Source organism: Camarhynchus parvulus, chromosome 13 (assembly GCF_901933205.1).
Source record: "Camarhynchus parvulus chromosome 13, STF_HiC, whole genome shotgun sequence".
NCBI lineage: Eukaryota > Metazoa > Chordata > Aves > Passeriformes > Thraupidae > Camarhynchus > Camarhynchus parvulus.
The window spans coordinates 11696207-11718164 of record NC_044583.1 but is presented as its reverse complement, the minus strand read 5'-3'; the positions used below and the strand labels follow the sequence as shown (position 1 = coordinate 11718164).

The following is a 21958-nucleotide window of genomic DNA, read 5'->3' as shown; positions in this document are numbered from 1 at the left end:
ACGTGCCAGCTGCTGGGACCAGCCTCCCCCATGGCACTTGGCCATGCCCCAGTGTGGCCCCAGGACCTGAGCCCTCGTGGAGCTGAGCCCCTGGGGAGCACAGCCCCCCCAGAGGCATGTGGGGCTGCGTGTGGTGTGGGGCTGTGTCCCCCAGCCAGCCCCGCCAGCCAGCCGACCTTCTGTCTCCTCTCCCAGCCAAATTCCTCCTTTAGAATAATAAACAGCGTGGCTCAAGAGAAAGGCTCCTTTCCCTGCCTGGCTAGGACTGGTTTGCCTTCACATGGAGGAGCTGGAGAGGGGCAGAGGGAAGGTCTGTACCAGTGCTGGCAGAGAGGGAGCTCTGTGATGATGGGGATGGAGAGCTGGGACAGCACCTTGGTGGCTCTGCAGGGTGGGAGGCTGCCATGGAGCTGCAGGGCTGAGTGAAGGTGCTGGACCTGGCATTGCTGCACGAGCTCCCTGGCCTCCGTGATTGTGCCTGGATGGGTGAAGGCAAAGGATCCCGTGGCTTGAAAATGCTCAGGTCCTGGCTTGTGGGAAGGTCTGAAGGGTCTGTGGCGCCCTGCTAATCCACAGGGGTGAGAGAGATCACCCAAGGCCACTGAGCATCCTGTAGGTGCCTGTGTTTGTGTCCCTGGGTGGGATAATGTCTGGATGTCTGCTTCTGTATCACTGAGTGGGATTGCTCCTCCTCGTCTGGCACTCTTAGTGGCACTCACAGTTCCTGCTAAGAACAAAAGCTGGGGCTGAGGAGAGAAACAAGTGCTTTCAGAGCTGGCAGTGAGCTGGGTGCATTTGCATCCCTTGTGAGACGCCTGTGCTCACCCACATGTGCAAGCACACGTGTCCCCGTGCCAGGGAGGGACAGCCGTGTCCGTCTCCTCCCGCAGCACCGAGCCCAGCCAGCGGCTCTGAGCATGCCTCTGCCCCGGCCAGAGCGCACAAACAAGGGAGAGGTCACCGCTCTCTGCGAGACGTTGCCACCCTCCCACTCTGCTTGGGAAGCATCTCCAAGAGAAATGCCTTTCTGCAAAAGCAGCAGCTTTATTAAAACCAGCTCTGAGCGCAGCGCAGGCGGCCAGGGGCGGCAGGCGGAGGCTGCGGGGCTCTCCGAGCTCGCTGCAGCAGCACCCCTGCTAGCCCAGCACCCCTGCTAATCCAGCACACAGCACCCCTGCTAGGCCAGGACCAGCACCCCTGCTAGCCCAGATCCATCACTCCTGCTACCCCAGCTCCATCACCCCTGCCAGCCCAGCACCCCTGATAATCCAGCAGCAGCACACAGCAGCCCTGCTAGCCAGCCCCATCATCCCTGCTAGCCCATCACTCCTGCCAGCCCAGCCCAGCACACAGAGCCTGGCTCCGGCAGGCAGGGTTTGCCCGTCAGTGACCCTGCAGAGATCGCTGCTGCAGGCTGGGAGCTGTCTGTCTGTGTGGGAAGCTCGGCTGCAGCAGGACTGGCAGTGACAGCCAGGGAGCTGCACGGGCAGATGAAAGCTGGGCATGGGCTCGGGAGGATCTTAGCCCCTTACAGGCAGGTATCTGGGGGCTGGGGTGGTGAATACAACCTGGCTTGGGCAGGCAGGCAGGGAGGGGTCGAAGGAGGGGATCCCAGTTGTCCTTACGACCTTGAACATTGAATAATGGATGAATCACACACCTCTGTAAAGGAGAATGGGGAAAGGAAGGTGATTGTTCTCATGGCAGTGCCTTGGGGGGCAGAGATTAGATTGTCTGTCCTTCTCTCTCCTGCAGTTTGGTGCTCTGAGGGTGGGTGCAGAGAGGTCACATTCATTTACAGCCAGAATTTCACCTCGGTCCTTTCATCCTACCCACCCCCATCTCTTGCCCTAAGTGCTCTTATCCCCTCTGGCAAACGAAGAGAGAGAAAGAGTTACAGGGATTTTTTCGGGAGGAGGGAGACGGACGCTGCTGAATAAGCTGGAGACCTGGAAGGATTTGTGGTGGATCAGACTTCTGTTGAGCCAAAGCAAGAGAATAATAAAAACATCTGACAGGCGCACGTCATTTAAAAACCATTTCCTCCTTAACATCAAGCAGGCCGGGAGGCCGCTCCAGGGCCAAGACAGAGCTCAGTAAGAGCCTGGGGCTGGCTCAGCAGGTCCAGATTGCCACTAGCCCTCCTCGAGCCTGGCAAGAGCTCCTCAGAGCACTGCCAGCATCTCAGGGGGCTTCTCCTGGGGTCTGCCTTAGGAGGGGGCCCGTGGCAGGGCAGGAGCTCAGTCTGGGCTGAGCTGGGAGGTTCAGCTCCATGCAGGAGCATCCCCGAGCTCCCCAGTGAACTCATCTCCCCCAGGCACAGGGAAGCCTTTTCCTTTACTCTTCCTCTTGTCGCTGTGTTCATTTTGCTTTTCACAAATACTCCTTCCTTCCCACGCCTGCAGCACCATGGGGAGGGGTACCTGTCACCCCAATGCACAGGAGACACCCCTGCTCTTAGGGAGCTCTGGCCTCATCTCCTTTGGCTCCTGCTTTGCACCAGGGAGGGCTGAAAAAGCTCTGTAGAAAGGACATTTCTTGAGAAATGTTGATTAGAAGGATTTTAAACAAAAACAAACAAACAAACAAAAACCTCACAAAAAAAAACCCTCATAGATATTCTGTTAAATTTATGTATTTAAAAGTTAAATACAAGAAACCCATTTTTTGGTGAAGTTTCTTCAGGTTTGTTGTGGTTTAACCCCAGCCAGCAACCAAATGCCATGACCAGGCTTCTTTTATTTCATTGGAAGGAGCAAACAATGTGGGAGGGTTGGAGGGGGATCTGTTTTCTAGCAAGTTTTATCTCACTGTGACTGAGGGAAGAAAAACTAAGGAAAAAAGGCAAGTGGTAAAGCAGAGGAAGGGAGGAAGGGAGGAAGGCAGGGCTCTGCCAAGGGGGAGAGGCATTTCCAGCTGAGATGAGCAAAAGTTGACACAACTGCTGGAGCCTCCAGCAAAATCCCTGTTTACCAGTGGGAGAAGCCTTAGAAACTGCAGATCCAGCATGAGGGGGAAGCACCACTCCCCCAGGAGAGAAAGGCTGAAAACTGGAGAGATGGAAAGTTTCTGAGGTGGAGAAGTGAGGCAGGGACCCCTGCCCAGGACAGCCAAGGGACCTCTCCTCTGCTGAGTGCTGTGCTCATGTCACTTTGCTCCTGACAGGACTCAGACACCAAGCCCAGAGCCCAGCATGCCGTGCCCCACTCTCAGGACGTGTCTCTGGCTCCTCATCCTCACTGGTGAGTGCTGTGCTGCGCAGGGGGGTGTGGTGCCTGGGGGCTCACCTCGGGGTGAGGGGAGGGAAGGGGCAGTGCCATGGGGAGGCACTGGGGTGCACAGCATGCTCCAGGCACATCTGTCCCTGCTCAGATCCCTGCGCTGACTCAGGCCTGTGGTGGGGTGATGTGGAGTGCCCTCCTGCTTCATGGTGGGAGGAGGAGACCTTTCCACAGGCAGCAGTGCCATGTGTGCTCAGACCTTCCTTAGCAGTCACCTGAGACCAGCCACAATAGCTGGACACCCCGCAGCAGGAGGGGTTTGGTCAGATCCCAAATATCCAACAATCCCCCCCAGCAAGGCACCAGGGCTCCTGGCTGCACCTGGGTTGTTCACAGCATTGCTGCACGTCCCTGGAACTGTCCCCAGCTGTCCTGCCCACCTGTGGGGACACCAGAGGGGAGTGTGTCACACCCCCATTGGGATATCTGGGCAGATGGTGAAGCAAAGAAGCTGGGAGAGACATGGGGAACCATTCAGGAAGACCTTGACTGCTCTATTGCTTCCAAAGGATTTCCTGCAAGGTTTTGCTTTCATTCCTTTTTCACTTTCTTGTAAACTGACATTGTTTCAGCCTCATCTGTGTCCTGTCTGACACTGTCTGTGTGGACAGGCAGCCAGAAGAACAAGGAATTGCCTCCTATCCTCCTTGGGGGTTCTCCACCCAATATTGCCACAGAGAGCCCATGGGCTGCATTGAACACTGCTGAATCCTGTGATGTGTGATTTCCTTTCCAGTAGGGCTTGTAGGAGATACAGGGAATGAAGACACCACGGTCTGGACTGGCAGGACATTTTTGAGGAGACCGTGGGTTTTTCAGTGATTACACTAGGGAAGGCAAACCCAGGAGAGTTATTTTTCAGTGTAAAGGCTGACACTACAAAGCAAACCCATTGCCATGAGGTGTGCTTCTCGGTGGATTTCAGAGGAATTCAGTTTGGTCTCACCCCTCTCTCAGGTCTGCTGGAGGTGACGTCTGGGGACCGCAGGCTGCACATCGAACCCAGGGACACCGAGCTTGTCCTCAGCCTGCACAGCACCTTCTCCCTTCTGTGCTATGGGGACAGAGAGCTGGTCTGGGAACGGGAGGGGCAGCCCCTCACTGCCTCGCTGGAGCACAGGGACGGTGTGTTTGTCAGCAATCTCACCCTCAGGAACGTGACAGGCCATCACACCGGGGAGTACACGTGCACCTACAGCCCTGAGCAGGCTCCAGAGCCAGCAGAGAGGAGAGCCCTCTACATCTATGTTCCAGGTAAGGGACAGCCTGTCCTTGACTGTGCATTTCCATGGAGTTTGGTAACCAGGAAAAAAAGAGCTTTGACTTATTGTTCTGTCTCCAAGCACATGGCATCCCCAAATCCCTTCTCCAATAGCAGGAGAGCCCTCATGATGGGTCTCTCTGGCTGTGACATGTCTCTGGTGTGCCAGCTCATGGAGAGTGTGCTGGGATAAGTGGTGGGGGAGAAGTGGTGCTCAGTGGTGCTGGGTCTCTCTCACCCTCCCAGGAGACATTTGACAAGCACACAACATGCAGCTGTGCTTTCCCAAGGAAAGGATGGGAAATCCTTCCCCACTCCATCCCACTAGCATGGAGTCAGGGCCCTGTGGTGGAGTATTCCTGAGGGAACACAAAGCAGCCCTGGTTAAGCTTCCAAGCAGCATTCTCTAACCAATGTTCCCTCTCTCCCATAGATCCCTCCCTGGTTTTCCTCCCTGCAGTCACCTCTGAAGAGGTCTTCATCTTCATCACAGGCTACACAGAGGCTGTCATCCCATGCCGTGTGACCAACCCACAGATGCAGGTCACCCTCTATGAGAAGAAGGTGGAGAACCCCATCCCAGCTACATATGATCCACAACAGGGATTTAAAGGCTTCTTTGAGGATAAAACCTATTTCTGCCGGACATTTGTGGATGACCAGGAGGTGGATTCAGATACTTTCTACGTCTACAGGATCCAGGGTGAGCTGACATTGCCTTAGCATGCCTGTGCATCTGCTCTGGCTGTTTCTTCAGGCCAGTGGCAGGAGACACCGAAGCTGTCTCCTCAGTGATGATCAATTTGGAGGCTGTATTTAGTTCTCTGTTAGAGAATGGGTTTTGCCTACAAGTCAGCTCCATCCCTCAGGGAAGACAGTTTCCAGTGGACCAGTCCACCCAGGGTAAATGGACTGGGTGCCCACTTATGTGGTATTCACATGCCCTCTGAATGGAGAGAAGCAGAGAAAATAATGATCAAAACAATTCTTATCTCATTTGCTGCTCCTGTGTTTTTGAACATGTGGAATGTGTTGGAAGATTGTTTACCCAAGGTGATTGCTTGATTGGATTCTGGTGGTGGTGTTTTGATTCATTGACCAATTGGATACACGTGTGGGTGTTGGGACTGTTGGCTGACAGTCACAAGTTTTCAGTAGTAGTTAGAAGTAAGTATGATGTAGTATAGTTATAGGATAGTATAATGTAATATAATATAGTTTTAATAAAGCGAGTGTTCAGCATTCCAAAGCTATGGAGTCAGATGCCAGTCATTTCCTTCATCGGGGGTCCTGCTTTTACTATACACTTATCCCTTCATAATTCCTTCCTCTCTTCCACCTCTCCCACAGTGTCATCTGTGAACGTGTCCATCAGTGCAGTGCAGACCATGGTGCGCCAGGGGGAAAACGTCACCGTCATGTGCACCGTGAGCGGCAATGAGCTGGTCAACTTCAACTGGGATTACCCCCGCAAGCAGGTGAGTGCTCCACACCCACAGGCTCTGGGCAGCAGCTCCAGCCTTCACCCAGATGTGCCATGGCAATCACTCATTGATACCCCATGGCAGAAGTTATGGGCTGCTGCTGCTGCCACGCAGGGAGGTTTGATGGGGATATGCTTGGATTAAGACTGTCTGGCTCAGGGGTGTCTGACTGTTGTGTGTTCCCTGCCCTGTGGCAGCCAGACTGGGGTCCTCTACCACTTTCTCCCCCCTTCCAGTGAGCCTAGTGGCAGAACATGGCTTTGGCTCCTCATACCACATCTCCTGTGCCCATTTTGCAGGCAGGGAAGGCTGTGGAGCCAGTGACTGACTTCCTGCCTGGATCCACTCATGAGATCCGCTCCATCCTCATCATCCAGAATGCAGAGCTGGAGGACAGTGGGACCTATGTCTGCAATGTCTCTGAGGGCTACCATGAGAAGACAGACCGGAAGGACATCACTGTCCAAGTGATTGGTGCGTTGCTGCCCACGGCCCCAAAGCCACCAAACCGTGTGGGCGTCCAGGCAGGATGTCCCAGGGTGACCCCCTCTCCTCTCTCACAGCCTCCAGCTTTCTCCTCTCCTCACTTCTGCTCTAAGTAACCATGACAATGAGCCAAACCTCACCCCATGTCACCCCTGCCCACTTCTTGGCTTCAAAACATCCCAAATTTCCCTTCATGGCTTTTGTGACCCTTTAAGACTCTTGAGGGTGTTGGTAAGAGTTCCTCTGCACTGTGCAGTGCCAAAGTGATGTTAAGATATGTTGTCTTCCATCTGCATCTGCCCTTCTTTCATGTAGTTTGAGGGAAACTGCCCCATCTCCATTATCTCTACAAGGTTACAGCCACATGCTTCTGCCCTGTGAGCTCCTCTGCTCCAGTTGGCTCTGCATCCACATCCCCTCAGACACAAGCCTGAGGTCTTGAGGGATGGATCTGGAGCTGCCCCACCACTTCTGGGTGTTCAGAGAGTTTTGTTCCAGATCCATGTTTATCCAAAGGGCCAGGGAAGGCGTTCCCTTTTCTGACCACCCTCTTCCTCTTGCCTCAGAGCGTGGCTTTGTGCACTTCCACACCCACCTGCCCAGAACGGTGTATGCTGAGGTCCACAAGAGCCACACTATCCAGGTGGAAGTGGAGGCTTATCCCCAACCCAGCATTGTGTGGCTGAAGAACAACAAGACATTGACCATGGAGAGCAGCAGTGAGTTCACCATCACCAGCAGGAACCTGTCAGAAACCAGGTATGGCCCCATCATTCCTCACCAGGGTGCAGAGAGGGGGTAATTCACAAAGGAATCTCCAAACTGCTGGTTGGGCACACTTGGTGATTGAGTAGCTTTCTGTGAGTGGATTTTGAGCACTCCTCAGGTGGGTGGGAGCATTATCAGTCCCCGGGTACCTTCCCACAGCCATCACTCTGGGTCTGTGTCTCCCCAGGTACCAGACAGCTCTGGTGCTGGTGCGGGTGAAGCAGGAAGAAGGAGGATTTTACACCATTCGGGCTTCCAATGAGGATGATGAGCAGGAGATCTCCTTCCACCTGCAGATAAATGGTGAGCATGGGCATGCACACACATGGCTGAGGAGAGTGGGAGCAGCCTCAAGGGGTGGCACCATCCTTTGCTGCAAAACCCTCAAAACAAAGTCCTTACTCCTGTGGCTGCAGCTCCAGAGTGGTCTTGCTTAAAGAAAGAGCAACAAAAACACTTGGGTGAAATATCTCGCACTTAGCCTCAGAGCGAGGGAGACAGGGAGGCAGCACAGACACCATCAGCTTGGCCAAGGTAGTAGATGTAGAGATGATTGTACAGCTGTGATGTCCTGGGCTTTCCCCCATGCTCACCCTGCTCTCCCCAGGCTATGTGGGGGCAGATCTCCTCCATAACCCCTTCAAACCTTACTCTTTTTGCTGTTCCCTTTCAAAAATAAACCACAATGGATGTGATGAGTCCCACCTCATCCTTAGGCTATGGCAGGGATACAGCAGACTCACATGCCCCAGAGGAATCATGTTCCCCTTCCATCCTGCAGTCAGGAAGGACAATTAATTCCCATCACTGTCTTTTGGTTTCAGTGCCAGCTAAAGTGGTAGAGCTCAAGGAGAACAGCAGTGCCAGCAGTGGGGAGCAGACTGTAACATGCTCTGCTGAAGGCATGCCCCAGCCAGAGATCAGCTGGTCTACTTGCAGCGACATCAAATGGTGAGTGCAGGGATGGAGGCCATGAGAACAGCCGCACTTTTATTTATTAGATTAACAGGCTGTTATTTAATTGCATTCTGCTGGCACACTCACCTGGGCATCCCATGATGGCACGTGGTCCCTGCTGGCTCTCAGGTGCCTTTGTCCTCTCTGGAGCAGGTGCAGCACCAAGGGCCAGCCCACGCGGCTGCTGGGGAACGAGTCGGCCGAGATGGGCGTGCAGACCAACACCTCGTACCACGCGGAGCGGCAGCTCTACCGCGTCAACAGCACCCTGCAGCTGCACAGGGTGCACGAGCCCCTGCTCCTCAGGTGCACCGTGCACAACTTCCTGGGCACCAGCTCCCAGGACATCACTCTGGTGCCACACGGTGAGGGCTGAGACAAGTTTTGAGGAGTAGTGGGGAGATAGACCTTTCTGTGATGCCAGCCTGGAAACCTGTGTGCTTCTGCCCCAAATGAAGCTTCTTTTGGGTTGAACAGAAAAGATTGTTCCAGTTGGAGTGTGGAGCCCTTATGTCCAATGGCCATGGATATGCTCTTCCCACTACTGGCAGGGTCATCTCTCCAGGGAGGCCTGAGCAGGTCCCCAGTGCCTTGTTATTAGCCCACAGGTCACTAGATGGTGCCACGGACTTGAACATCCCAAATATAAGGAAGGATGGTCTCAGCCCAGGCCCATGGCTGACAGCTCTCCCCCAAGCAAAATAGCCCCTCTAGATCTTTTCACCTTCCCATGGCCAAACCTCTCCTGAGGCAGAAGGCAGTAACAACCCATCATCCCTGGGGGGCTGCAGGTGCCCAGGAGGAGACTGTTCCCACCCAGAGAACAGCCCAGGGTCAATGTCCAGGGGAGGAGTGTGTGGGGACCTCTCTGCACTGCTCTCCCCTCCTTTCCCTGGGTGCTCGGGCCGTGCAGGGGTAGAGGAAGCTGACTGCTGTCCCTGTTCTCTTTGTAGCCTTGCCGTTCAAGGTGGTCATCATTTCTGTCATCCTGGCCTTGCTGGTCCTCACTGTGATCTCCCTGATCATCCTGATTGTGCTGTGGCAGAAGGTAAGAGAGCAGAGTGTTCCCAGGCTGACACAGTGGTACCCCAGGGTTAGGGTGTCTGGGCCTGATGATGTCCCAGCTCACCAGGATTTATGGGCCTCCATCAGCTCCTGTGTGCCCCTGGCATCTCTGGGGTAGATGGGGAATGAGACAATGGCTGTAGGGACCAAAGGCTCCCTAACAAAGTCCAGACACATCCCCCACGCCCTCTCTGACTCCCAGCCTCTCAGAAGTCTCTTTTCCCTCTGCTCCCTTTTCCAGAAACCTCGTTATGAAATCCGCTGGAAGGTGATTGAGTCGGTCAGCTCTGATGGGCACGAGTACATCTATGTGGATCCCATGCAGCTCCCTTATGACTCCACCTGGGAGGTGCCCAGGGACAAGCTGGTGTTAGGTAAAGGCTCTGCAGTCCCACTGATGGATTCCTGAGGTCCTGGCTGTCTGGGGGTGATAATCCAAAAGAGACCAACCCAGAATCCAAGAGATCCCTGGAGATACGATGTGGTCCTGGAACAGGGGGATCATCTAGGACCATGGTGGGAGACCAGCTGCCTCCTTTGGCATTAAGCACCATATTATTCCTGGCTATTCCACCTTGTAGCTGGCAGTTCTGGAAACCAGCCCCAGCCCCAAACACATAGCTCATGGCCCTGTCCACGCCCACCAAAATGACTGCAGCAATGCTAGTGTGGTTTCAGACAAGCAGCTGTATTTTCCAGGCTCCTCTCCTCACCTCTCCCCTAGAACATTGCCAACTTTTTCTCCTGGCTGTTTCCTTGCAGGACGCACTCTCGGCTCCGGTGCCTTTGGTCGTGTGGTGGAGGCAACAGCCCATGGCCTGAGCCATTCCCGGTCCACCATGAAGGTGGCAGTCAAAATGCTCAAGTGTGAGTTCTCCCCCTTTCCCCACCCTAAAGCTACAGGACCAGTCAGTGCCACACTGTCCCCTCCTTGCCCTGCTGCTCACACTGGCTCTCCCCTACAGCCACAGCCCGCAGCAGTGAGAAGCAAGCCCTCATGTCCGAGCTGAAGATCATGAGCCACCTGGGACCTCACCTCAACATCGTCAACTTGCTGGGGGCCTGCACCAAAGGAGGTACTTGAGCCCTGAGCACCCTGTCTCTGCTTCCCTAGGCTGTGCTAAGGGGACAGCTGTCCTTAGAGTAATTCCTGTTTTCTGGTTCCAAATGATTCAAACTTCGCCTAAGAAAGCCCTGTGGGACTCTGAACACCTTTCTTCCAGCCTGATTGAAACTGGGAAGGCCCAGTTAACCCCCATCTCCCTCCACAAACACAAATTTCAAATGCCAAAAAATGCTCCGTATCACAAAGGTGGCTTTTCCCTTTGACACCCTGCAGTCTGGTTATATCCTTGTGCAGTGAAATCCACAGCCAGGGTGGCCAAGGCAGGGCTGATGCCGGCATTGTGTCCCACCAGGACCCATCTACATCATCACGGAGTACTGCCGCTACGGGGACCTGGTGGATTACCTGCACCGCAACAAGCACACCTTCCTGCAGGCCTGCGGGGACAAGGCACGGCGAGAGGCGGAGCTCTACGGGAACACCCCCAAGGAGGACCCCGTGCACAGGTACAGGAAAGCAGCTCTCTCCTCCTGCCTGCTGCCTGCCCCGTCCTAGCCCCATCATGGAGGGAGGCCGGTACCCTCAGGAAGGATCCTACATTTCTCCAGAGCAGTGAAATAAACGCTGGCCCAGCACTGGGACACAGCTCTGGCTCCTCTGTTACCTTGTTAGACCAGCCCATGTGCCAGCCAGTGACCTCCAAGCAGCTCCTGACAGTGAGGAGTTAGCAAACCAGAGCCTGAGTTTGCTAGCGCACCTGCCAGCTGCTCCATGCCAGTTGGGAATATTTCCTGGCATCATTAACTTTATTTGCATAACCATAGCCATGCACTGAGTACAGAGACACAGGGTTTTCCAGCATGTCTGAATCACTGGAGATCTCAGCTCTGCATTTCCAGGGTTGCTACCGAGCCTAAGGGAGAAGTGCTACAAGGAGGGCAATTGCACAAGAGGTGTCACAAGGAAAGGGAAATGGTCCTTTGTCCTTTATCTGGTTGCCAGCTGTAAGGGATGCAGGCACAGCGGTGCAGAGAAATGTTCCCCTGGGAAGTTAGAAAGCAGCACTTCCTTCCACCACGCCAAAACAATAGTGAAATAGAGCAGTGTTACAGCTCCCCCCTGCCCTTTCTGCCTGAAGGCAGCTGAGATCTTCCTAAACACTATTCCATTTGCACACCACTTCATCCATGATGCAGGGCTTCTTTGCCAGCTGTGTGGGACATTTCGGTGCTGGAGCTGAGGGTTTGGGAATTGCAGACTCACAAATCATTGCCCTCAGCCCTCATGTCTCCTCCTTTCTTCTGGGTCTGAGCAGCCTCTTCACTTCCCCCCACAGCCACCTCTCCATGTCTGTCGAGAGTGACGGGGGCTACATGGACATGAGCAAGGATGACTCCCTGGACTATGTGCCCATGTCTGACATGAAGGGTGAAGTCAAGTATGCTGACATCGAGTCCTCTAACTATGGCACCCCTTATGAGCTGGACGGCTACTCCCCCTCAGGTAACAGCCGGGCCACAGCAGGAGGGAGAGGTGCTTGTGCTTTGGGTGCCGGATGCTTTTGCTTGCTAAGGTCACTTCTGGGACTTGTCCAGAAGCAGTGCTGGATGTCCTCACAGTGAGAGCTCCCAGCTGTGTCCCTTTGTTTCTGGAGGCAGAGCATTTCCCAGTGTGTCCTTCCACTACTGGGAGGCTCACCAGTGTGCTGGTAACACCAACATCCATCTCTGATCTTGGTAACACCAACATCCATCTCTGCTTGCCCTCCAGCTCCTGAAAGGACAGACCGGGTGACACTGATAAATGAGTCTCCACTCCTCAGCTACATGGACTTGGTGGGCTTCAGCTTCCAGGTGGCCAATGGGATGGAGTTCCTGGCTTCCAAAAATGTACGTATTCTGGCTGGTCTGTAGTGGTGGTGGCCAGCAGTGTGTTTTCTGCCATGTCCTGTGGTCAGCTTCCTCCCACTGTCCCTCTGTCCGTGCCAAACTCCTTGTGGGATAAGTGGCTGTGCAATTGAAGAGCTGCTGACCACTTCCCTTTGGAAACACAGTCCTGGAGATCAGCATGACTATATTTGCATGTGACAGCTAACCCTGGCTCACACTGAGCTTCAGACCTCAAATTCCCTGACTCTGTGCTCCTCCTGAGCCGTGTTCAGCACAGCTGTGGCATTATATCATCCCTGTTTACTGGGATGACCAAACAGCCTGCAGAGAGCTAAAGCACAAGGCATTCTGCAGCAAGCAACTACTCTTCCTAGACACCCTTATTGCACTGCATGCTCTGAGCACCCCAGGGCTCATCAGAAGTGCTTGTTCAGTGGAAATTAGGCCACCGTGGAGGTCTAAGCTCTGGGGTTTCCTAAGGCCTGGCTTAGCCCAGGGCAGACAGTAATATAGCTGGATTGTGTGAAGCATCACACAGGGCAGGGCTAACAGAAGGCGTCAATGGCATCGGTGCAGAGAGAAATTCCTGGCTCTGTGCCCCCAGCCAGACAGTCTGATCCCTAAAAGTGCATGGTCAGTGCTCCCACAGCAAATGTCAGGGCTGCTCATACAGAAAACATCCAACATGCTGGCAGAGTAGGAGGCACAAGCCAGGCTGGTGTAACTCTGATGTGTTCAGGCTGCTAGGCTGGGTTGTCCAAACAGAGATGGAGACACCCCCTCCTCCCAGCCCACCAAGTCCCCTCGCTGGCTCCAGCCCTGGCAATCCCCTCTCTGCTGGGTTGGTCAGGTTCCTCTGCAGGATCTGCATGGCTGATGCTGTCATGGAGGAAGCAGTCCAGGCAAACAGCAAAAATGTGTTAGCTCTGCTGGTGGTGGAGCCATGATTGTCCCCAGAGGTCAAGGAGACACCTGAAATGATGTGAGGTGACTCTTGCAGCCCCAGGCGTGGGCTGGTGCAGCAGCTGGGCTGTGTTCTCAGGCTGTGTGAAGGCTCCTCACAGTGACAGTGCTCTGTTCCCCCCTGCAGTGTGTGCACCGTGACCTGGCTGCCAGGAATGTCCTCATCTGTGAGGGGAAGCTGGTGAAGATCTGTGATTTTGGCCTGGCGAGGGACATCATGAGGGATTCCAATTATATCTCCAAAGGCAGTGTGAGTACCAGGAGCTTTGCAAGCTCCTTCTTTCCGGGGCTCTGGACCTGGCACTCCCTACATACTCCCCCTGTGAGCCACCTGTCCACCAGTGTGCCCAGAGGTGGTGACAGGGCAGGGCTTCCAGGAGATGATGTCAACAGCCAACCATCCTTCACTTTGTTTGCTGTGCACACTGTCAAGTAGCAGAATTGCTTGCCCACATCTCCTGGCTCTTTACAGAAGAACCTGAAGTAGCAAAACTCAGGATTGTCCCCTGTACACTGTCCTGGTCACAGCAGCAGTGCTGCGTCCTGCCAGCTCTGAGTGTGGACCTGAGCCTCAGGCAGGAGGAAGGCAAGGTTGGGCAGCTTGGTAGGGCTGTAGTGACTCACTGACCACTCTGGGAAGAGATTCACAGGATTCTGCTCTAACCACTAGACCACAAGTTAAGAAGAAGTGTCTTCTTGCAAGCAGCTACTTTCCAGAGAGATGTCTCCAATCTTTCAATGCAGAAGAGGATAAGGCTGTAATTGAGCTTTGCCAGAACGCATTTCCTTGTGATTTTACAACAACCTCTCCACTCCAGCCCTGAGGCATTTGTGAATCTCCAATCCCAAGCAAAACAGGCCATGTAATTCCCAGAGAAACTGAGGCTGAGAATGGAGACAGGTGCCTTAAACCCCAATCTTTATCTAATCTGCAAAGTTCTGCAAAGTTCTCTCATGCTTTCTCCCATGCGCTGTCAAACAGGTACTCAGGGCTTGATCAGGGGGACCCTCCCCCAGAGGGGTTGGGGTTTTCAGTCCAGCCTTGACATAGCTGGTTTCCTGTCCAAAATGGGAAATGAAACTGAGCCCCTTTGCAATCCTTCCTGGAGATTATTTTGGTATTCATTGTGCAAGCAAATCCCAGGAGCAGCAGCCAGTTCTGCCTACAAGCTGGACAAGTGAGGCTTTCATTTTTATTACTCTGAGTGAGTAAGAACAGAAAAGAAGCTGGATGTATCCTTTGGCTTTTTTCTGGTCACCCCTTAGCCTCCTCCAGCCTGGTCTCAGATTTCCAAAGTCAGGAGTCTTTGGTCAGATTGTGCAAGTCAGTGGCCTCCTGGAGAGTTAGGGAACAGAGAACACACACTGTGACGTGTGTGCATTCATCATGGCAGGCTGGGATGGAAATGGACACAGCACATCCCTTCTTTCCTCCTGCCTGCTGGGTCTGTTCTGCACCAAGAAAGAGGCAACTGGTCCCTCCCAGAACTGACTGACAGCAGATGTCAACAGATGTGTTGGACTCACAGGCAGATCTGAAGGCTCTTCTTTGCTTGTAATTTGGGTGTCAGGCTCTTATCTGTTGAAACAACTGCTGTTGATACAGCTGACTCTCATTTCACTTTTGATTCTCTCTTAGACCTTCTTGCCCCTTAAGTGGATGGCTCCAGAGAGCATCTTCAACAACCTCTACACTACCCTGAGTGATGTGTGGTCTTTTGGGATTCTTCTTTGGGAGATATTCACTCTAGGTGAGTGCCCTGCAGATAATGGTGGTGTCTGTAGTTCTGATATCATGTTAGCAGGATCCCTTCTAAAACAATAAAAATGCATTTCTAACCCCCAAGTCCCTACTTTACCAGTCAGAGTAGCACTTCATTTCCTGTCTCCTTCTTCCCCATGCTCACATTGCCTTTGGAAGTGAAATGAAACAAGAAAGGTAAAGAAATAAGAAAAGCTTGGTGTGAAATGCATGTTGGCTGGAGGGTGGCAGGCAATTCTGCAGCCTAATTCCTGCTCTCCCTTTACACCCAGGAGGGACTCCATACCCTGAGCTGCCCATGAATGAACAGTTCTACAACGCCATCAAACGTGGCTATCGGATGTCCAAACCCACCCATGCCTCTGATGAGATGTAAGTGATGCCAACATGTGTTTCCCCTGGATGTGCTCTACGTGCCACAGAAGCATTTCTACCTGTTTTCCTCACCTGATAACCCAGTGCTCTCCCTTCCCTCTTGGCAGCTACAGCATCATGCAGAAGTGCTGGGAGGAGAAGTTTGAGATCAGGCCATCCTTCTCACAGCTGGTGGTGCTTATGGGAAACCTCCTGGTGGATTGCTACAGGAAGGTATGTCCAAAGGACCCTGTCCTCAAGGGACAGAAGAGGTTCAGTGCCTTGGTGAGGGCCCTTAGTCAGGCTTTGGGGGCCAGTGTTTAGTCTGGTCTGGACTTTCTTCAGGAGTGTTTGGTCAGGTTGTGCAAGTCAGCAGCTTCGTGGAGAGTGAGGGAACAGAGAACACACATTGTGACGTGTGCATTCATCATGGCAGAGGATTTTGCTGTGACCAAGGCTGCAGTAGTTGAAGCAGCCAGTGAAGGTGGTTTGGGCATCCCAGGAACATTGCTGAGACAACTGCATCGCCAGACAGGCAGCTGGTAACTCAGCAACTGCAGAAATCAGAACTGGCAGGAGATCAAAATCCTGCCACCAGCCATGTGGTATTTTGGAGCTGTGAAGTTGTGCCACTGATCTCTCCCTTAGGAAAGGTTCATGGTTTATCTTTGTTGGAGTAAGGGCAGCTGAACCCAGCTAGAAGATGCCAGCCCCTCTAGGAAAACCTGGCAGGCAGGAAAAGGAAACACAACACAAGTGCATTCTCCCCACTCACAAGACCTCTCCCTTTCTTTGGTCACCTCCTGTGGGAGCAGAGGTACCAGCAGGTGGATGAGGAGTTCATGAAGAGCGACCACCCCGCGGTTGTGCGCACCAGACCCGTGGTTCCTGTGCTGAACAACGCCCGCCTGGCTGCCAGCTCCCCCAGCAGCCACATCCTGTACACAGCTGTGCACCAGCACGGGGGGGAGAATGACTACATCATCCCCCTTCCCGACCCCAAACCCGAGGGGAGCTCTGACCTCCCCCAGGAGGCCTCCATCAGCAGGGCCAGGTAAGAACATTGCTCCTGAGCATTGTCCTTTCCCTCAGCTGTCCAAATCTGAAACGGGGACCTCAGGAGAAAATGGGGGTGCTCTGTTGAGGCACAGACTAGGGGTGGATATACTGGGAGAGAAGGAGGGCAGTGTCACACCATCTGAGGCGCTGTGACCTGCAGGAGCCCACAAGGATGGAGATGAACCAGAGGAGCTGGGACATGAGCTAAGACAGGGCACAGTGTCACATCCCTGCACATCAGCCAGCACAGCTGAGGACAAGCAGTCCCACTCACAGGGAGGGGAGCACGCAGGGAACCACGTTCTGCAGAACCCAACCAGCCATGTGTTGTGTTTGAAGGCTGCATAGACCCACCTGGTATGGTCTGTTCCACTGGGGGAAGCTACTCAGATAGTGTGGGGCTGCTGGGAACTCAGCACACTTTCCAGTTTCTGGGAATCCTCTCCCACCCACAGACCTGGGACAGGACACTCATTTCTCTCTCCCTCTTGTCTCCCTTCAGCTCTATGCTGAACGAGGCCAACACATCATCTACAATATCCTGTGACAGCCCTCTGGGCCTTCAGCAGGACGAGGAGCAGGAATCTGACCCACAGCCAGGCTGCCAGGAGCCAACCACAGCACACCAAGAGGTGGAGGAAAGTTTCCTGTAGTCAGAGCTGGGCTGACTTTGCATCTCCTTATGGAGAGGCCAGCCGAGGGGATGACCCAGATGTCACAGAGAGCCATGCTTGTGCTTGTACATCAGGACATCCCCTCCTGCCCCAGCATTCCTCCTTCCCTCCTGTCTCCCAGTGCTGGGTGGGGAATTAAAGACTTCTCCCCATTGTCATCCCCTTCCCCCTTAAAAAGAGGTGGCTCAGTGCCAGAAACCCTCTAGATCACTGCCACATCCTCCTCAGTGATCAAACCACTGCAGGAGGGAGACATCTCACAGACCAACACCTTTTCAAGTGGAAGACATGGTTGGATCTCCACGAGAGGCGACTTTCTGCATTGCTAAGATGACACTCCAGCCTCTTCCTCCTCCATGGCACAGAGTTTCGTCTCCTCTGCACCAGCACTTCTCTGATGGTCTCAGCACCAGCCACACCGTGGTTCTGTGTAATGCCACTGGGACAGATCATCCACCTGGAGCCCATTGCTGGAGTGTAGAGAACCTGCAGCACCAACCTTCAGCTGCTGGAGGCCAGGAGCACATTGGATTCTCCTCCAAGCCTGAAGAGGCCAGCCAGTGTCTGGGAGGTACAGAATTACCATTTTCCTCTCTTGGCAGTGCTTCCATGGTGGATGGAGCATCACAAGCACTACAGTGTTCACAGCTCTGGGGCACAGCTCTGCACCCACCTGGAGTCACTCCCTTCTGTGCCCAGCGTGGCACCAGGAGCCCCAGGGACATGCCAGGAGCTCCAAATGCCCTCACAATGACTTGGTTATAAAGCAAGGAGGGCAGTCACTGTTGTTCGTGTTGTCTGTGTGGACACTAAGCTAATTATTCTCCATTGAAGATTTAAAGGGAACAAATATATTAATCCACTAGCCGGGGCCAGTATAAGGAAGCAATATGGTTATTCATTAATCTACTGCCACTACACCCAGCTCATCTGCTGGGAAATCATATAACCACGCCAGCTGCAGAATCCTTGTGCCTTATCTTTGGGAAGCAAAGGCTCACCTTTGATAAACTGTTCACCCAAACACCCCTTCTCAGGATGGGAGGGCTCACCCTTCCCTCCTGAGTCACTGCAAGATTATGGGCAGCAATAAGGATACCAGAACACCAAGCCAGGGATAGCTCCAAAGAAAGAGAGGGAGACAGGCTGGGAAGCTCCTTGGTCACAGCTGAACTTTATCTCATGCTTTGCCACCTTCTGGGGTCAGGCAGAGCCACTTGCAGCCTGCCAGGGCTGTGATATGTCATGGGGAACCAAGCAGGGCAAGAGGAATTGGGGAGGATTCCTCTCTCTTGGAGAATGTTTTGAAAACTAAATGGGCTCCCCCTGCTTCTGCCCTCCTTCCCCACTTCTCACAGATGGGTCAGGGGCTTTTTGTGCTCTCAGCTGGTGCTGAATGAGCAGACCCAAAGCAGGAGGAGCACCAGGCTTTGGAAATCAGTTGTGAGCCCCACCTCTGCAGAGATGAAAGCTGGACCCCCCAAACCACAGGTCTGACACCACAGAAGACAGCAGGTTTTTCTCTGAAATGAGTTTCACTTCACACAGAGCTCTGTTCACTGCATGTCCCCTGCTCCCATTAACTCTTCATTGCCCTACTCATGCACATCTCTCTGTGCATCCTACAGGAACTGCTCAGGCAGGTTTACAAAATCAGAAATTCAGTCAGCATCTTGTTGGTCTGCCACCTCAGAGCCACTGAGAATTTAATATTTTTTAAAAAAATATGGAACTTGTGTCAGAAATCCCCAGCAGAGCAGCTTCTGTTTAAAGTTTTGTACCATTCCAGTTCTGCCATTTATGCAGCTAAAGGAAGAGTAGGTGTTTTGTGGGCTGATGTCCTTGGTAAAATGTGAACATAAGAAATAGCACTTTTATTGGCAGCCAGCAGAGGATATTTTCAGCCTATGTGGTCAGATTCCCCACCATCCATAGGAAACATACTGTGAATGACAACTGTTTTTCCATCCTCTGTTCCTCTGGCTTGTAATGAAGGAGCCATCTCCTATGGCCACAGTTCATTAAATAATCCTCACTGCAGAGAAGCAGTAATTTATGAGATCCTTTGGGTCAGATCACTTGATTTTTTTTTTTAACATGTAAGGTGCTTGGTAGGATCTGTGTCACTGCAACTTGAGCCCAGAGGATGGCACATCACATTATCCTAACAGCCCCTGTCTGCACCAGCTCCGTTTTTAATTCATCCTTCTCTACCAAAGGTGACCAGAAGTACCCAGTATTCCAGGTGAGGTCAAACCTAGACCTCACACAGGGCATTATCAGTTCTGGCCTGTGCTGGTCTCAACTTGCCTGGTGTAGCTTTGGATAATTTTGGCTTTTTCCCAGCCACAACATACTGAGAGCTTGGAGTCATCCTCTGACCAATCTAGGCACCTACGTCTTTCTACACTTCCAGCATGTCTAACCAAGCTACTCCCTGCTGTTCCAGACATTGGGTCATCAGCAAATTTTGTTAACAAACTGTTATTTTTGGGCTGGACTGACTAATAAAAATATTAGATACTTCTAGCAACCAGAACAATCTGAGAGAGCTACTTTTACTACCTCCCTCCAGCCCAAAGCTTTCCCGTCAATTAACACCTTCTCACTTTCCCTTTGGCCATTTGCTTATTTCAAAAATCCTGTTCTAAACTTCATCTTGTACAGATTTAATTGCTAATTAAATTACTAATTTCACGCTATCAGATAGTTTCCACAGTCCTGGAAGGGGGGATCTCCCTGCTGGGGGAGCTCAGGTATCCTGTCCCATTACCTGGGCATTAGCTACATTTGAATGCCTATTGCATTTTGTCTTATTTCTAGATTTATTGCAATTATTATTTGCATCAAAATCTGTTCTGGCTGCTGATGAGATGCAACTCCCACCTTCCTATTTCTTCTTAAAGTAGGTACGCCAGACTTTGCAAAATGGTACCATTCTGCACTCCAGAGGAATATGACCAAATACTTGCCCTTGGCCCGTGATTTTAAGGGCTGAGTCTTGCACTTTTGTGGTATTTTCCTGTCCTTACTCAACCTTTCACAGCACCTTTAGCAAGTTGCAGTGACCAGACCTTCTCAGCCAGGGACAAGCTGGCAGCTGGACAAAGCCAATTTATTTTCCTAAGCATCCCTCCAAGAGAGGGCTTAGCAGAGCTGGGAACAACAGATCCAGCCCCACACTCCCTCTCTCTCTGCTCCAGTCCCTGCATGGCCTGGCAGGTGAAGGCCAGGAGAAAGGTTTGCCTGTTCTGGGCCCATCAGTTTTGTAGCCATAATTTCTCCGGTGAGACTCTGAAGGGAACTGGTCCCACTGGGTTTTCTCTTTTGATAATCAGTATTTTTGTTTGGGTGTGTTTTTGTGTTTAGAGGTGGACCCAAACTGAGCCCTCCATGAAGGAACACATGCCACAGCTTGGGCCCATCTCTAGTGCAATATCTTTTTATTTGTAGATTATATTTTACTCTACAGCTGTTACGTTGTTATCAGAACCAGTATAAGCATAATCCTACTGCCAGTCACTATTTCATATGTGTATCCCAGAAACTAATGCAGCACTCTGGTGTCTCTTTCCACATTAAGGTGTTCCTCAGACTGATGTGTGCACAGGTTTTAATCCTTTTGTCCTTCTCAGTTTGAGTGTGTTATTTCCTTAAGTGCGAGTGTCACGTTTAGTGTTTGTTTGTCTTGTGTGAAATCTAGAGCACAGTGGACTTTACTTGTAACTAAATTGTCTCTGTTCACCTGCCAAGGGGGCTGTGGCAGGGTCCCACGGGGATGGGGGCAGAAGTGCAGTGCAGATGTGCAGCCAGGGGAAGTCAGCCAGAAGTGAGAAGCAGCTCTTCTCTTTCTTCCCAGTCAGGGCTCTGGGCTGTGGGGAGACAGCACCACAAATACAGGGCACTGAGCACTCAGGGTTTGCCTGAGAGGAAGCCCAAGGTCTGTGCAGAGCTGGCAGATCTGGAGAAGGGGATTTCACAGAGTGCTGAGGAGACAAAGCCCCTGTTCCAACACACAAGTGCAAGGAGGAGCCCTGGCTGGGCTCAGTGCCTAGCTTGGGTTCCAGGATGATCAGGGAGCCTGGATGCAGCCTGGTTGTGCTCCCACTTGGAGAGCACAGAGGTTGCCCTTTGGTGGCCCTCAGTAACCTTCTGGCATCCTTTGCCAGGCAGAGAGCAGCCAGGGCAGCTGCAGGTGCTCCCTGAGCAGCTCCAGGGCCACACAGGTCATTGCTGCAGCAGATCCCAGCCCTGCCTGCGTGCTGAGTGTAACAGTGGAGGCACCATGGCATCTGCAGGACCTGCCCAAAGCAGGCCAGATATTGCTAAGAATAAGTTTTCATAGCCCAGCACACAGGTTGCTGGGCTACCAGCATCGTTCCCATGTTTAACCTGGAGACCTGAGGCCTCTGGGAGATGCCAGGGTGGATCTGGTTGGCTTTGGCAAAGGCAGGGGAGCTGCTCCAGCAGCACTTTGGAGAGATAACTCTTGCCTGGGGTGGGAGGAGGCCGGGAGGGCAGCTTGTCCTGGGAGGCCTGCAGTGTCCCATCATTCCTCTTCTTTCTTCCTTCAAGGACTGATTGCACCAGAACTGCCAATCTTGCCCAAAGTGTGCCCTCTCCCCATCTGCTGTGCTGGCTTGCTGGCATCACACTGTTCCTCTGCAGCCTTTCTGAACAGCAGCAGCACCTATCTCCATGCTCTCTGTCAAAATCAGTACAAGGGCAAAGGGAAAAACAGAGTTCAGACTAAGGTACCAAAGAGTTAACACTTTTCTAGGTTTACAGTTGTATTTGTAGGATTTGTACTATGTCACATTTATAGCCATGAGATATTATTTTTATGCTGTAAACTTTTACAAATACATTTTTTAAGAAAGAGTTTAAAA

The 21958-nt window shown here is 52.6% G+C and overlaps 1 protein-coding gene across 1 annotated transcript in view; it reads left to right on the top strand.

Annotated features, from left to right (window-relative positions):
• PDGFRB (platelet derived growth factor receptor beta) overlaps positions 1 to 21958 on the top strand; it is a 32466-nt gene extending 10508 nt beyond the window's left edge. Inside the window, exons 2-23 of the mRNA XM_030957221.1 lie at positions 3166 to 3242; positions 4239 to 4535; positions 4976 to 5245; positions 5893 to 6020; positions 6326 to 6500; positions 7079 to 7271; positions 7468 to 7583; positions 8105 to 8231; positions 8391 to 8602; positions 9191 to 9285; positions 9544 to 9676; positions 10065 to 10169; positions 10268 to 10378; positions 10721 to 10874; positions 11705 to 11871; positions 12139 to 12257; positions 13348 to 13470; positions 14860 to 14971; positions 15255 to 15354; positions 15465 to 15570; positions 16152 to 16390; positions 16898 to 21958. Coding sequence (XP_030813081.1) covers positions 3194 to 3242; positions 4239 to 4535; positions 4976 to 5245; positions 5893 to 6020; positions 6326 to 6500; positions 7079 to 7271; positions 7468 to 7583; positions 8105 to 8231; positions 8391 to 8602; positions 9191 to 9285; positions 9544 to 9676; positions 10065 to 10169; positions 10268 to 10378; positions 10721 to 10874; positions 11705 to 11871; positions 12139 to 12257; positions 13348 to 13470; positions 14860 to 14971; positions 15255 to 15354; positions 15465 to 15570; positions 16152 to 16390; positions 16898 to 17048 — 3282 coding nt within the window. The 5' untranslated portion in view covers positions 3166 to 3193 and the 3' untranslated portion in view covers positions 17049 to 21958. The remainder of the gene's footprint in view (positions 1 to 3165; positions 3243 to 4238; positions 4536 to 4975; positions 5246 to 5892; positions 6021 to 6325; positions 6501 to 7078; positions 7272 to 7467; positions 7584 to 8104; positions 8232 to 8390; positions 8603 to 9190; positions 9286 to 9543; positions 9677 to 10064; positions 10170 to 10267; positions 10379 to 10720; positions 10875 to 11704; positions 11872 to 12138; positions 12258 to 13347; positions 13471 to 14859; positions 14972 to 15254; positions 15355 to 15464; positions 15571 to 16151; positions 16391 to 16897) is intronic.